At 29.9% G+C, this 15,230-nt stretch overlaps 1 protein-coding gene across 1 annotated transcript in view; it reads right to left on the reverse strand.

The window, feature by feature from the left end:
- LOC100570053 (atrial natriuretic peptide-converting enzyme-like) overlaps positions 1-15,230 on the reverse strand; it is a 133,302-nt gene that overhangs the window by 74,190 nt on the left and 43,882 nt on the right. The window contains exons 3-4 of the mRNA XM_029486831.1: positions 12,972-13,361; positions 8,947-9,255 (exon numbers count right to left, since the gene is read on the reverse strand). Of these exons, the coding sequence (XP_029342691.1) occupies positions 8,947-9,255; positions 12,972-13,361 (699 nt within the window). The remainder of the gene's footprint in view (positions 1-8,946; positions 9,256-12,971; positions 13,362-15,230) is intronic.

Here is a 15,230-nt window from a genome sequence, read left to right on the forward strand (position 1 = left end):
TTTTCCCGTGGCATTAAATAACTATTGAGAAAATTAAAAAATGACCTCTTTAAAGTACCATCTTGATCCAATTTGCTAAAATATAAGGTACTATATGTTGAAATCGAAACACTCCTTCTGGAAGAAATTTTGTATACAGGATATAAAAATAAAAAAAATAAAAATAAACACCATTGTAAAAACAATAGCTTCCTCACTCCGCTCAGAATCTAAAAAAAAAAAAGTTCGCTATAATTAATTAGATACCCAATTACAAGTTGTTTAATTTGTTTTTAATTATTTTAATACCTCATAAATGTATAAAATAATAATATAAATTATCAAATAAAAATTGAGCATTTTTTTTTACTATAGTATACCCAATTAAACATTTTTTTCTCGCTTATTTTCACGATTTTTATTGCATATTATGTGGCATATTTTGATACTTTTTAATGCATACAAATCCGCATTATAATAATATTATTATATACAATTATTTTATACCACGGGACTCAAACGTATAATAACAAAATAATATTATTATGTTATAAATCCGACAGGTGCGCATCCACAGTTTAGAGCTCTTGTACAATGACATGTCACGTCATATTGTACGATATAATTAATAATATTATTATATTAGTTTGTACTAAAAATGTTTGGACTTACAATCGCAGAGCTATAAATTAATTGTAACTATATTGTCACAGTGTGTGTAGTAAACATTATGCGTACACAATATTATTCGGCGGCGTACACACAATAATAATTTTGCCGTTCTAGACGTTTCGTGCAAACGACCATGAGGAAACGTATAAGTAATTAAAACGTTTACCGCAGACGAGTGTATAATATTCATAGTTGGAATATGCAGTAAATCGCGATAATGCTGCGATGGAAATAATATTGCGAAAGTAAAAATATAACGACCAAAACTTTCACTGAAGTCCAGTGGTGGCGGAATATATAGGATTATTTGAAGCAATTGTTTCGTGTCTGAAATGGGTGGATGGGTGGGTGTATAAATATATATGAATATAATCGTAAGACCTCAACACAAATAGATTTTGTTGAAATTATAGTTATCTCTAAATTTAAGGGCCTATTTACGACTATATATATTTTGTGAGTTAAATACTATAATAATTTATGATATTGTAGCTGTTACGATTGCAACTGCTGCGCCTTACTAAATCATCGAGTGCATTCAGCACATGACTGAAATGAAAAATAAAATTTAATATGGTTGTGCCAAACAAACGATAAATAATTAAAAATTAGGTAGTCTTAGACTTTCAGTGTCTTAAAAACACCTATAGTGAAGGTACCTATAGTGAAATTTATATTAGAGAGCGATATATTTTTGAAGACAACCCAGTCGGAGTTTTGTATTAATCTAAAATCTATACATAGATAGTTTTAAAAACCTATTATTTTTTTTGTAAATTTTTTTAAAAAATAATTCTATCTTTTAACTAGACTGTCTTTAAAAAATATCGATGAAGTTGTCTTAAATTTGTTTTTAAATTCTCTTTACTTACCTATATACATTTTCTTATAAGAGTTTTCACTCTAAAACCACTTTTGAATGTTGTTTTGTTTGTTTCGCGCGGACAATGGACATGTTTATACCGCTGAAAAGAGTCGGTATAACAACGTCCTCTTAACAAATGACGATGGGATCCGCGATTGTCCTGTGTATAATGCTACTTTACCTACTATAAAGATCATAGTTTTAAGTGCTATACCTATATCAAATTTTACGTTATTACCACTATGCATTTATTTAAATTAAATGAATAATTTTTTTTTTATGAATATAAACAACAATATTATGTGCTTTTCCTTAAAAAAAAAAACCACACTTCATAAAATGTTTTTTTTTAATTTAAGCTATATGTGTGGATCTGACCTCCATACTCCTTTCGTGTATAATAATATTATATTATGCATATTATGCTGTCTGCTCTGCTGTATATTATAGTAATATAATCTTTATTGCCATCGAAATACTTCTGAAGTTTGATATAACAGAACGACATTATTAATGAGGATCAACGATTAATATGCCTATAAGATTTTCTACAGATTGTCTGAAACCATAATATGTGCATTGCTGTAACACAACAATTAAGAGGGCGGTATACCCGCATGCGTTGTCTCCGTCTTACAAATGTACAACATAGAAAAAACCTGTTTTGCGCGGGAAAGAACTGAGAAGGCTAAAGTCGACACTACGAAACGAGATTTACACCACATAAAAAAGATAACTTTGGCTAACCTAACCTAACTTAACCTAACGAAAGGATCTACCCTGGAGTCCGTAGAGAATAATAATAATAATATTATATAATAGGTATAGGTTAGGCAACGCCGGCGGTGGTATTGCAATATTAGTACCTACCACAGTTATCTATGCCGTGGTACCTACCATAACTGCACATTCCCGTACCTATATGCACTATTCACCCGTCGATCCCTTAAATAGACGACGAAAAGCTCTTACATAGAACCCGCAAAATAATAAAATATGTTTTAAGTAGATTTCCACATAATGCTCATTTCTCATATTGTTGATCTTCGGAAACTAATAATAGAGATGATGCACGGCACGTTTGTGTGTACGCGCGACCACTTGTTGCGCACAAACCATATTATAGGCAGCCCGTTACCGAAGCGTCGTTAGACATTTTACGGCTGTCACCCATTGCGTCCAATAATTGATAAAAATATTTACGTCGCCAATTGGAACGAAACTATTGTGCTACATTTGAATATTATCATTAGGTATACATAATGAGTAATGACCTAACCAAACATTACAATAAGCTAAATTTGGCATTTATTTCAATAAATAATAATAATAAATAATATTATAATATGACATTCTACACTATTTATTCCCGGAGCATCATCGGTTTTTTTTTAATGAGAAGTCGGTATGAAAAGGGGCCTATCTGTAACTAAATTATAATTGTATATGCCCGCATGTCATCAGAATAATCCTGTAAATAATATCATATTATAATATTCGGAAATGTTTCCGATCTAAACGTGTGATATAATAATCCAGATGTCTAATATCAGCTGGTTATTAGGTTGTGTTTGTAGACATTTATGCAACAGAAACACTGCCCGTCTAATATTTTAGAAATTAAATAGAATTCCAAATTAATTTTAAAATGTTTTCTATACGCATCTGAAATTTAGAACATTCCTCTAATAAAAAAAAATGCCATAAACGGACACGAACAAGCGATAATAAATTAATATATAGCTTTACAAAACGTGTTTCAAAAGTGCTGTGAGCAATAATACAATATTTTCGTCAGCCAAAATCCTCGGCCAAACTTATAGGTAAAGTAACTATTATCTAATAATCATAATACCTATACAGTTTGAGTGTGAAACAAAATTCACGTAAATATGTTAAATAACATATTTGTGTTAAGTTAGGAATGTGCATGCTGACCGGATATGTTCCAAATTAATTTATCTGAGTTTATATTGTCACGGGATCATCCATAAGTGGTAAAAAAATCTCAAGGATTTGAAAATGTGGTCTTCAAGTGTATTTTAAAATTCCCAAAATCATAATTTGAATATATGCATAATTTAAGCATAAAAATAGAGTGAGAATGCTTAAAAAATCACCCTGTACATTAAATTATTAACATTTTCTTCATGTCCATGTTCAGTGTCTAAGTTTCAAAACGGTTTTCCAGGCCTGTAGTTAACATAATGGTTCATGTCGATATGTATTGGTATAACATGTTTCGAGTAAATTTCCAATCGATATCATAACGCCCTCTATGGACATAATATGGTCTCCAACTATGGGGTACAGCAAAAGTGTCCAATACAAACAAAATTCAACAATTTCAGAAAATAACTAATGCTCCACCCTTTGTTTCTAATTACACTTTACATAATGACCTGCCAATTAAAACCGTGACAGAAGAAGCTACACGCTTCTACAAAATCTTTCATGCCCGTCTACAAACACACCAAAACCCACTCATTAAAAACCTATCCACCCAAACATACCTGACTACCCTAGTCATCGTCTTAAAAGGAGCTGGTGCCGTGACTTGTTAGGGAACTAATCTGAGAGGAGAAAAAAATATATATATACTAATATATAGTTAGATTTATACAACATCCAGTCAAGTGACATTAGTGAGTGGCTTCTTATCAAATACTTATGTATTATAGCCGTTGTAAAATATGCTTATAATGCATCAACTATACAGATTGTATATATTATTGTGTAAAATAAAAAAAAATAAAATATCACAACGCTATCTATTAGAAAATATGGAATGACCACGTCATATCATGAATATTTGTTTCACGCCACCAATGCACAACAATGAAACACATAATAATAATACGTGTATCACAATGCTTATTCAAAACTTTTTTCAACTTTATTTTCATTTTTAAAATAGTTATAATTAAAACTCATGTGATTTTTCAGGCAAAATTAAAATTTCAATTTTTAATTTCCATGTGTTTACAATAACATATTTTATTGTAATTATTAAATTATCTTAATGGATTCCCTAACATTATTATACATACAAATATATCATAATATTTTGAAAATCTACCATCATTATTACTACTTAGAGTATTCCAAACAAAGTATAATCAGCTGAACTAGATTTATGTTAATAGTCAAAGGTGGGCATAACTAGTTAGTTTATTTTCTAATCAACTTATGGACTTAACTAGTTTAATTTACAGTTGAAATAACTAAGCTTTTCTCAGTTGATTTTTAAAAAATCCATCAATTTAAAAACATTTTGAAATTTTTTGTTTATACGTTTATATTACTAGGTATGTCAGTATAAAATAAAAATAATTCAATACAAAAACACAAATATTTCTGTTCTTTTTCTTGATATAATAATTATGTGTATATTCATATGTTTTATTAAGTTTTAAATTATATATTATGCGAGTTAAAAAATTAATCATTTTAAATTATAAATTGACAATTGTTATGTTTCATGTTATATAACTTATATTATTCAATTGCTATATGATATAAAAAAATATATTTGTTAAATTATTAATTTGAGATGAGTGAAGTTTAAATTAGTAAATAATAGTAAAATAAAAATAAAAGGGTATACAGCCCAGACAGCAATTTTTGTTTAATAATATTATTATAACATTATAATAACGAATAATATTAGTGTAACGTTATTATAATAATATTATAATATTATAATTACAAAATGCTGTCTGGGAGTGTACAATTAAGATAAAAGTTCAATAAAATTGGTTTTTATAATTTATAAATCAGAAACTAAAAAGACACATTCACTCCTTATGCCATGTACTTTGTATTTTTTTCTTAACTATGCATAAAAATATTATATTATATATCGCATTTGTCGAGATCAATATATAAATTATAAATTTTTATCTACACATTTTTTTCTTCAAATTCAACACAGTACCACACCGCTACAGTATATGGAATATTGATACGCGTACACAGTTTGTAAGTCTCGTTTTAAATATCCATTAAAACTAATCAAACAAAGATTTAAAACGAATTTGTTTAAAAAACCTTTTATTACTAACTACTGTGATAAAATTGCTTATACGATGACGATATTGTTTGCATTGACCCCTCGCAAAGTTCTTTGGAATTAATTGCAAAATCTTCCGTATAAATGTATAATATACAAATCATATATGTCACCGTCTGTGCTACATTAAATGGATGACACGCATTCTTAACCATATCTTCGCGTTTATTATAAATTATAATATTGTATAGATGCAGTATTATTTCATCCGGAAAAAAAAGAATAATAAACCAACAGAATGATATTTTTAAAAGGAGAATTTTTTTGCCCGCGTTGGCAACCAAATGTAATAATAATAACTATTGTGTGTTTTTTTTCTGAATAACCTCTAACCAACGGAAAATAAAAAACATGAAAATTATAATAATTTTATAATTTTAAGGACCATTTTAAGGCAATGTGTGTGCCACCATAATATTATGGGGGTTGAATTCCAGGATAAAAAGTAGCCTTCATCACTGGGCGTTTTTAAAAAAATAAATCAGTAAAAAATTTGTGTTATTGACTATTGTTTGAAAAAAAATATGCATTATATTTACTATAATTTTGAAAAAAATTAATTAAAAAAAGTATATGTATGCTCATTATTATGTATACGTGATTTAAAACATTATTACTGTAAAATGTATAGTCGAGTAAGTTTTGTCCAAAAGGGAAGTCGATAAAAACATACCTTTTTACTTTGGCGCAGATGGGTTACACCCAATACGGATTATTTTTTGTGGAGTAAATGTGTAATTTTCGGTTCAAGTCCTCTACCTGTCTGTGAAAATCCCGTCAAAATCGGTTCAGCCGTTTCGAAGATTAGCCCTGACATACAGACGGACACTTCAATTTTATTTATTTGTAAAGATAAATATACTTCATCTGAGCTTACTACACACATTTAGGCACGGTGTGTATCTAATATTTTGTAATATTTCCCAATTCATTAAAAACCGACGGTCGGCTTTTTACTAGTTTTAAACGATTTATGACCATAATATTGACTATGTAAGCGAAAATAATTATTTTGTCACCAGACTTCGTTTAACTATAATATGTATATGCTCGATAATATACATTAATATCAATTAACTCGGAACACTGACCTGTCGGTCCTTTACGACCGTGATACCCTAAAATCGCAAACGGTCCTGTTAAGTTATAATAATAATTATGATGATAATAGCATAATACCAGTAATAAAGTAATAATTTCTATACTATAATATATGTTTTAAAATACTTATTATTATGTTTCATATTGACTTACATCATAATTACATAATATAATTATTATCTCCGTGTATACATACATTGTGAATGTCCCGATTTTTAGTTTATCTATATTGTCAAATATTTATTTTTTGACTGAATAATATAATTTTAATTAATTGATATGAGTATAATATTATATTTATGAATAATTATGAATCATTTGTTTTTCTCAGAGTACGAGATCAAGAATCAAATATTCGAAACCAAAACACGTACACCATAATCGTAATAAAGAACCTTTTTTTAAAAAAATATTTTATGGCTACGTTCGATTTTGATATTATTATAAAAATGCTTTAACATATTCGCTCCGGTCAGAATCTAAAACGACGTCGGTCCCTCGTTTCGTTAACGTTAACGTTTTATGCGGAGGGAGGGTGACATGCAATTTTCCATGACCAGTAGCATCACAAGTTTATTTCTGATAGGGCTTATAATATTAATTATAATAATCTGTTATAAATCCATTAATAATAATATTTGTCACAAAAATATGTACGGTTTTTAACTAAAAAATATATCATATAGTTTGCTTGAAATGTCGGGAGACGTGAATGTTGAAACATCAATATTATAGTTTGCCAGAGAAGTTTCACAGGCGAATACAAACATGAATTTTACTTCAAAGTTGTATTTTATATCAACTTATTCAACTAATTTATATCCTAAAGACAGTAAGATCTAAAATATCAACCCTCGCCAAAAATGTAAAATGGTTAAAAATTGAATATACGTATTATAAAATGTAAAGGCGCTTAAATTATTTAGAAAAAAAAAAACTTGGCGGGGTAGGATTAAAAATGATTAATTTTATAGGAAAAACTTTAAAATATATGATATAATATTCTGTATGCGTTCGTCGTTGTTTTGCTGCGATACACTAATCATACTAATTTGTGACATAGTAAAAAATAATTATAATTTATAGGTAACATAATATTGTATTACGCATAATTAAAACGGGCTCATAAAATTATGAGTAACCGATGATTTCAGCATTTTGATGTGATTAATTATTTTCCCATAGGTACGGTCTTTCTGATAAAGAGATTTCATCAGAGTTTCACGAAGCCAGAGGAGCAGTACAGATTGGATATCAGACACGGATAGTACTAACTTGGAGTGGAAAGTTAAAACGGATAACTTTGTGAACTTCATAGTAATAACTTTTCAAGAGACTGTCAAATTTACACTTCGAACAGGACTATTATTTTTTACTAAAATGCTTTAACCTGGTCTTTGCTTTTTGTTTTATACCCAACACAAAAAGAATAATAATTTATTTTTATTTTTATTACATAGAAAACGTTGGTTCAAAGGTTTTATTGTTGTGCATTATTAAAACCAAACATTAAACTATCAATAATTATTAATCAATTGATTAATTATTGATAGTTTATAAAATATATTAAATGTATGTCAGAAAAATTATTTATCGTTCGATAAATATATTGTATCCCTGACTATTATAATATAATCATATAGGATTATTTTTCCAAATATATAATATACAGTTTATAATTAGTCCGTTTATCCTGGACCCTGCCAATAATACGCATTTGGGGTAATAATTTTGTTTTTTCAAAAAGAAGTATAAGAACAATTTTATTTACGAACAATATTATAAATTTATGAATATTTTTACGAACAACAGAAGAACAATACTAAATTGCGTTACAAATTACCTACTTCAAAAAAATCCCCAATTAATTGTCCTACAAATTTTCTCTCCAAAACTTAAGCCAAGTAAATGCACGATTTCGCTATAAAATTCTGCTGCAGTGTTTGTTTTCTGACACATAATTTTTTGTCACACGACGTAGGTGATAATAATATAAATGTAAGTACGCATAGGCGCAAATAGCGTTTGGGATTTGGAGGGGGGGGGGCAAAGCCTTACTCTGATAATATTGAATAAGCTTAGAACAATATGTAGGAAATGTTTTAGGGGGACATACCTACCCACTAACCTAACCTAAAGCCTCCCTCCCCCTATTTGCGCTTATGTAGGTACGATACCTAATACATACAACTGTACAAGCATGACTAGGAGCGATGTCGATGACGACGATAATTGTCTACAAATAATTAATTATTACCCGGTGTTGCAGCGAGTTGGGTGAGTTTTCGTTGAACTCGACGACTGCTTGCAGACTGGCCGGCGTCGAATGGCTCTTGGTCAGCTCGGCCGTGCTGCTGGAGCTGATCTGGCCGCTGTTGGCCGGCGAAAACCTGGCCCGGCCATTCCACTGATCGCACACCACGTACCGGTCGAGTATGAAACGTTTCTTGTTCGACCTGGATGGTATCATTTTGGCGTGCGACGACAGCAGCGGCGTTTCCATGCTCTTGGTCGAGTAGCCGGGCGACGAGTTGACACTGTACGAGTCACTCCAATGACCGCTGTCCTGTGAACGTCATGAATGATATGATATGATTAAGTAGACGTGATGATTATTGCCGATAAAAATACGGGGTAAGATTAGATTAGAAACGCCGGAAATCGGGTGTGGACATAGACATATAAATAAATGGACTGAGCTTCCCCGCCCCCCCCCCCCATATATCAGGATTTGAAATGTAAATTGTGTGAGAGAGATAGATATAGTTGGTGGGTAATCATAAAAGAAATAATATTATATTTCATTTATGCCATGAAATTATTGTAATTTATAGATTATAATATAGTATTACTGATACTGATAATCATCATTGATGTTTGTATAGCAAAATATAGTATAAATAGTACTATCTTTAATCGTGGTAATGATATAATATTTGATAATATGATGAAATAATTTGAGTATTAAATTATTTTCTCCGTGGTTGTCCCTAACTGTTTCTATCTCTCTCATTCAATATCGGTTTCATGATTTCTCTCTCTAAGCGCACTCCATTTATTTATATGTTTATGGGTGTGGAGTAAACTCAGTCATCCCAAAAGTTTTTTTGAGCGAACTATTAAAGGCTTTACCCCTAAAAATTGTATTATTATATATTATCCTTCTAACTATACACTTGTACTCATATAATATTGCATAACATATAATAAACATAATAGTTTATTTTATGTTGAATATTATTTGCGTAAAAATCGTTCAAACATACAAAAATGTATACAAAATTCCGTATTTTAATTTTGCTCTGCTATGTATATTAACACAGCTAATACGATTACATAATTGTCTTTAGGCCCAAATAATACCTAAATTGTTTTATGTTATAGTGACATTGTTAAAGTGTTGTTTATGAGCTATACCTAATAGGTAGGTACCTATAATATGAATATTAAAACATGACTATTATAGTTATTAGCATATTGTATTACATCAGAGGTTATATATGTGATATTATAGTGTTACGCCTGAAATCATTACGCTATCTATGAACGTAATGAGCCGCTTTGATATATTCCTGCAAAATAATTTGGAATTAATATAAAAGTCAGAATCCCCTCCCTCACAGATAATCTATATATGTCTGGTAATTTAATAAGTTTTCATTGTACCATAGGAAGGTCAGCCTTGAATCTTATACCCATTTTATTTTTTAAGAATCGACAGATAACTACATTTTAAAATAATGCACAGAGCTACAAGTTTTATTATTTAAATTATATTACCTATATTATATAAAATAATGATAAGCCTGAGACCCTGATGATTATTTTTCGACCAATGTACAAAGTAGTTTAAATCCAAAATAGTATTATAATTTGTTATGCACTAAATCATGCATCTGGCCATTTAAAAATTGATAGAGTATCAAACATATAATCTATAAAAATGTTTTATTTGGCTATTGAAACACGTGGATACGAAAAGAAGTATGAAAAAATAGTACAGGTGGCTTTTTGTCCCCCAAAAAGGGGATCGCAGAGATTCGCCATCTGAGGTTAATTAAAACGGAGCCCAAAACACACTGTTTGTAAACAAACTGACTCCAAGTAAATTACCGTCAGTACAATTTTATATTTTGTTCTTAGCAAGTTCAACGTTATTATACTTATTTTGTATCGTTTTTGAATTTTTTTTAAAATATATTTTTACTTTAACTTCATATTATGTTCTACCATCGGTAAAATTAAACACATTGCATTACATTTAGATTTCATGCAACACCCGTATACGACGTATGTAATGTATCATCATACTTTCTAATCATATAATGTCAAAATGACAAATTCCTTTTGTCCCTAAGCTAGAATGACTATACATTATTCGGTTTATACTCGTGATTGGTACACCACGTGATTAATATATACATAGACATTATTTTAATTGTTACAATAAAAGTATTCTCCGAGTAAATAAATTATTAAACGACTTGATTTTAGATATAAAAGTAAATTTGTCAAAAATAATGCTAAATACAAGAAAAAACGATTATTTTAAATTAAAACATTAGGATTTCACTGTTGGAACTATTCTAACCACCAAATATAAATTGTTAAAGATTATCAGCTTATCCTTGCAAATTTTAATTAACTTGGGAAGTTTTTCAACTGCTATGTTTTTTGAAGATAACCAAGTTTACTTCTGCAAATGTTTAAAAATATTTCCATTTCCACTTCTCCAAAGATTATATATATTTAATAGTAACAGGTGTTCATTTCTCTAGTGGTTATTTCGTGATTTGCAGAAGCATATTATGGTATTATATTATGTATTAAATTATATTTCCTGTAAAAGAGGAGATAATTGATTGAAATAAAAGATTGGAATAAAGGAAGATTTATTTTTTTCTCGAATCGTATTTTCGCAGATAATTTATGTTATAATTTAAAATATTTTCTTTGAACTAATCTGTCAAGGTCCACAGTACATAACCATCTGTGATTTTGGATCTAATATCATTATAAATCAAAATGTTTTAGTGATTTATTTAATGTGAGTATGTGATAGTAAATAAGGATTTTAGTGTTAAAGAAATAATACCAAAAATACATTTTAAACAACTTTTTCCCCTCTTTTGAACTACTACACGAGGGATAAACACGTTATAATTACTTACCCCAGGGCCTAGATAAATAATAATATGCAATACCAATATGGATGAAAAAAAAAACGTTATGACGGTCCGATTGTAAGACAAAATAATAGGTAAACAAAAACACTGGACTTAACCTATCAATGAGTAACAATCCGTTCAAGGTCTATTTTCTTTATCGAACAGTCGTTTATTGAAATGTGATGAAACGAGTTAGGTTTTTCGTATATTTCCCGAAATATTTCGGGAAATATACGCAATATTAGAATCGGCAGAGTATATATTTTATAGTGTTTAAAGGTTTAAAAAAAATGGACTTTCATAATATCATAACTAGGGACCGGATTTATAGGCAAATGCATATACGTATTGGAATAAGCTTTTTGATATCTGATGAGAATTGTCTCCGATTTAGATCATTCTCTTTAAAATAACAGGTAATAACTGTATTTTGCATATTTTGCATATTTCAACGTTTTTACCTATTAAATACATATTTAATGCTTATTTGTAGGTTTATAGTGCATATTATTATTTATAGCACATATATTTGTTTTTCGTCGTATTTTCACGTTCACAGCTTCATAATATCGATAATATTACGACCAGTCATTATTGCCAAAAAAAAGATCATATGTATATATTATTATTATAATATTAATATAAATAAATTCGTTGTTCCTATAATAGAGTTCAAATGTTCGACGGAAGTCGATCAGGGATAATATTTTATACATTGAAGATAAATAACGTTAAATGGTGAAAAATTTAGTGAATATGACAAAAATATACTTTTTTATACTATTAAAACCCTTATATACCTCTTTTATTACTTAATTAATTAATACTTATTTTTTACATAATTTTAAATAATATGTTTTCGATTCAATTTTATGTGTATATTTAAAAATAAATGCATATTTTGTAACATATAAGAGCATTTTTAGAAGCATATTTTGAGGTCTTTTTGTGCATATAAATCTGGTCTCTAATCATAACCTTGTGAAATAACGCCAAAAAAGATAGGCAGGTATAGCTAAGGTACTGTACACACGTGGGCGGGCCAACGTCACGGCCAATATTATTGTAATATAATGTCAATCGAAATACCTCTTGTCCCCTTATCACCCCTCACCTGTCGATTCGGAGACATGGTCGCGGCGGGCGTCATCATCTCGTAACTCTCGCGGCTACCACCGTCCAGCGGCTCGGAAATGCATTTGATGGGTGGCGGCACTTTGAATCTTCTGGCGCGCAGTTGCGGCGGCTGCTGTGGTGGCTGCGGTTGCTGCGGTTGCTGCGGTTGCTGGGGCTGCTGTTGGACCACGACCGCGGTGTCTTTGGCATGGTCGTCGATGAACCCTCTGACGGTCTGTCGGTCGGTCGGCGGATCGCCCGCACAGCCGTTGGTGGCGCGCGGCGGAGGCGGCAACTTGTATTGGGCCGGGCGTGGACTTATAACTGGCGGCCCAGGGTTCCGTCTGGCCGGAATCAAAGGAACCATGGTCGATGGAGTGTACAACGCCTGTGAAAAAAAAAACGTAAAACGTGTACAAGGAAGCATTCCGGTAAAGTTGAAACGCCAGTCAGCGTGTGGCCGATTTTAACGGTACAAAGGGATCATTATGCGATGCAGATTATTAATTTCCTTATTTACACGCACATTGTTCAAGCGTTTTGTTTGTAACTTTCTTTTGTGGGAAATAACACCCGACTAACATATTATAATCGAATACTTTTAATATTGTTAAACTCTGCATTTGGGATTTGGGGGAGCTAAAGCCTTACTTTGATAATATGAAATAAGTTTAAAACAAAACGAAGGAAATGTTTGGGGGGCTATGGACATTTTTGGGAGGGCTTATCCCCTAAAGACCCCCCACCCCTATTTGTGCCTATGCTACTACCTATAAACGTTTTTGGGAAATTACGCAAAACGATATAGGGACACACTATATTAAGAGAATAATATAATATTATTGATATATTTAATTTGTTATAGTATTATGTTAGAACTAATCAAACACACAGGTTCACAGACGATTTCAGGTGAACCGAAATCTAAAAAAAAATATGTTACCTACTTACGATATTAATGCATCATATTGTATTAAGTGATGCTATTTATATATTATGTTAATTTAATTTTCTAAATTATCTGTAGGTATCCACTATACTACAATAGGTGTACATCATATTTTTATAGATAAAACGAGGTGTGTAGAAATAAAAATAAATATTCAAAGGCGAAAATTTTAACGTTGACAGTTATAAGTTATAACTGTCACACGTGGACTTGGCGCATTAGTGCGCCGGATGACAAAAGCCAAATCACCGAAGTATTTTTAAAACCATACGTTTTAGATTTCATCAAATTTAAATTACGGCATTGTAGTATAATATAGAGAACTTCAATCAGTATAGCGCTTATTTGATCACGTTGAAAAAGACGTTCTTTCGGTCCTTTAGAACGCATAGGTTAGCATAATATACTAGTAATCAGAGTTATATGTAAAGTATATTTGACCATCTTTCTGTGACTTATAATACGTATTTATATTTTATGTATATATAATATACTTATACCTGCAAAAATCGCAGTATTCTATTATGTCAGATTTAAGTATCAATATTTTTTTTTTTTTTTTTTCAATTATTAGTATACCTATAAAATCTTTTTTAGAAGATACAAATAAATTATTCTCCGTATATTATTGTTTGTATAGTATTTATATATATTTAAGATGCGTTCCTTACATTATAAAGATGAGCACTTACAATCGAAATGTTACATTTAAAATATTATAAGATAGTATAATATGCAATATGCATACAATTTATACAGTTAGTTTTGTTTGTTCGCGTGTTTCAATTTGAATTATTTTTTTTTCCACTAAATAATTATCCTATTTAAGTTATTATATTATACAGTTACCATACAGAATCAATGAATAACATGAGTATTTGAATTATTTATTTAAGTTTAAATCTAAAATGTATATTTTAATAGGTAAACCTTTGCAGTTTGAATGATGTTTTCATTTGTCAAATAAATATTCTCTAAAAATAGATACTTTTCACATTCACAATACTTCTTTTAATCGTCTTAAATATTTTTTTCAAGCGACAACGGACTATTTTTGGGAATAGTGTATTATATTACTCACTATTATTAAGATACTTAAAATTAACCATATTATATCCAACCAAATTTACTAATATTAATTTTACTTTTTTTCTTTTTTAAATATTAAGAAACATAATATATTACAGTCGACTCTCGGTAACTCGAACCTTGATAACTCAAAATTCTTGACATCCCGAATAAATAAAATTCCCCTTCAAATAACAATAATACATTGAGATATTTATAACTCGAAATTTTTAGTAAGTA

Source organism: Acyrthosiphon pisum, chromosome A1 (genome assembly GCF_005508785.2).
Source record: "Acyrthosiphon pisum isolate AL4f chromosome A1, pea_aphid_22Mar2018_4r6ur, whole genome shotgun sequence".
Classification (NCBI taxonomy): Eukaryota; Metazoa; Arthropoda; class Insecta; order Hemiptera; family Aphididae; genus Acyrthosiphon; species Acyrthosiphon pisum.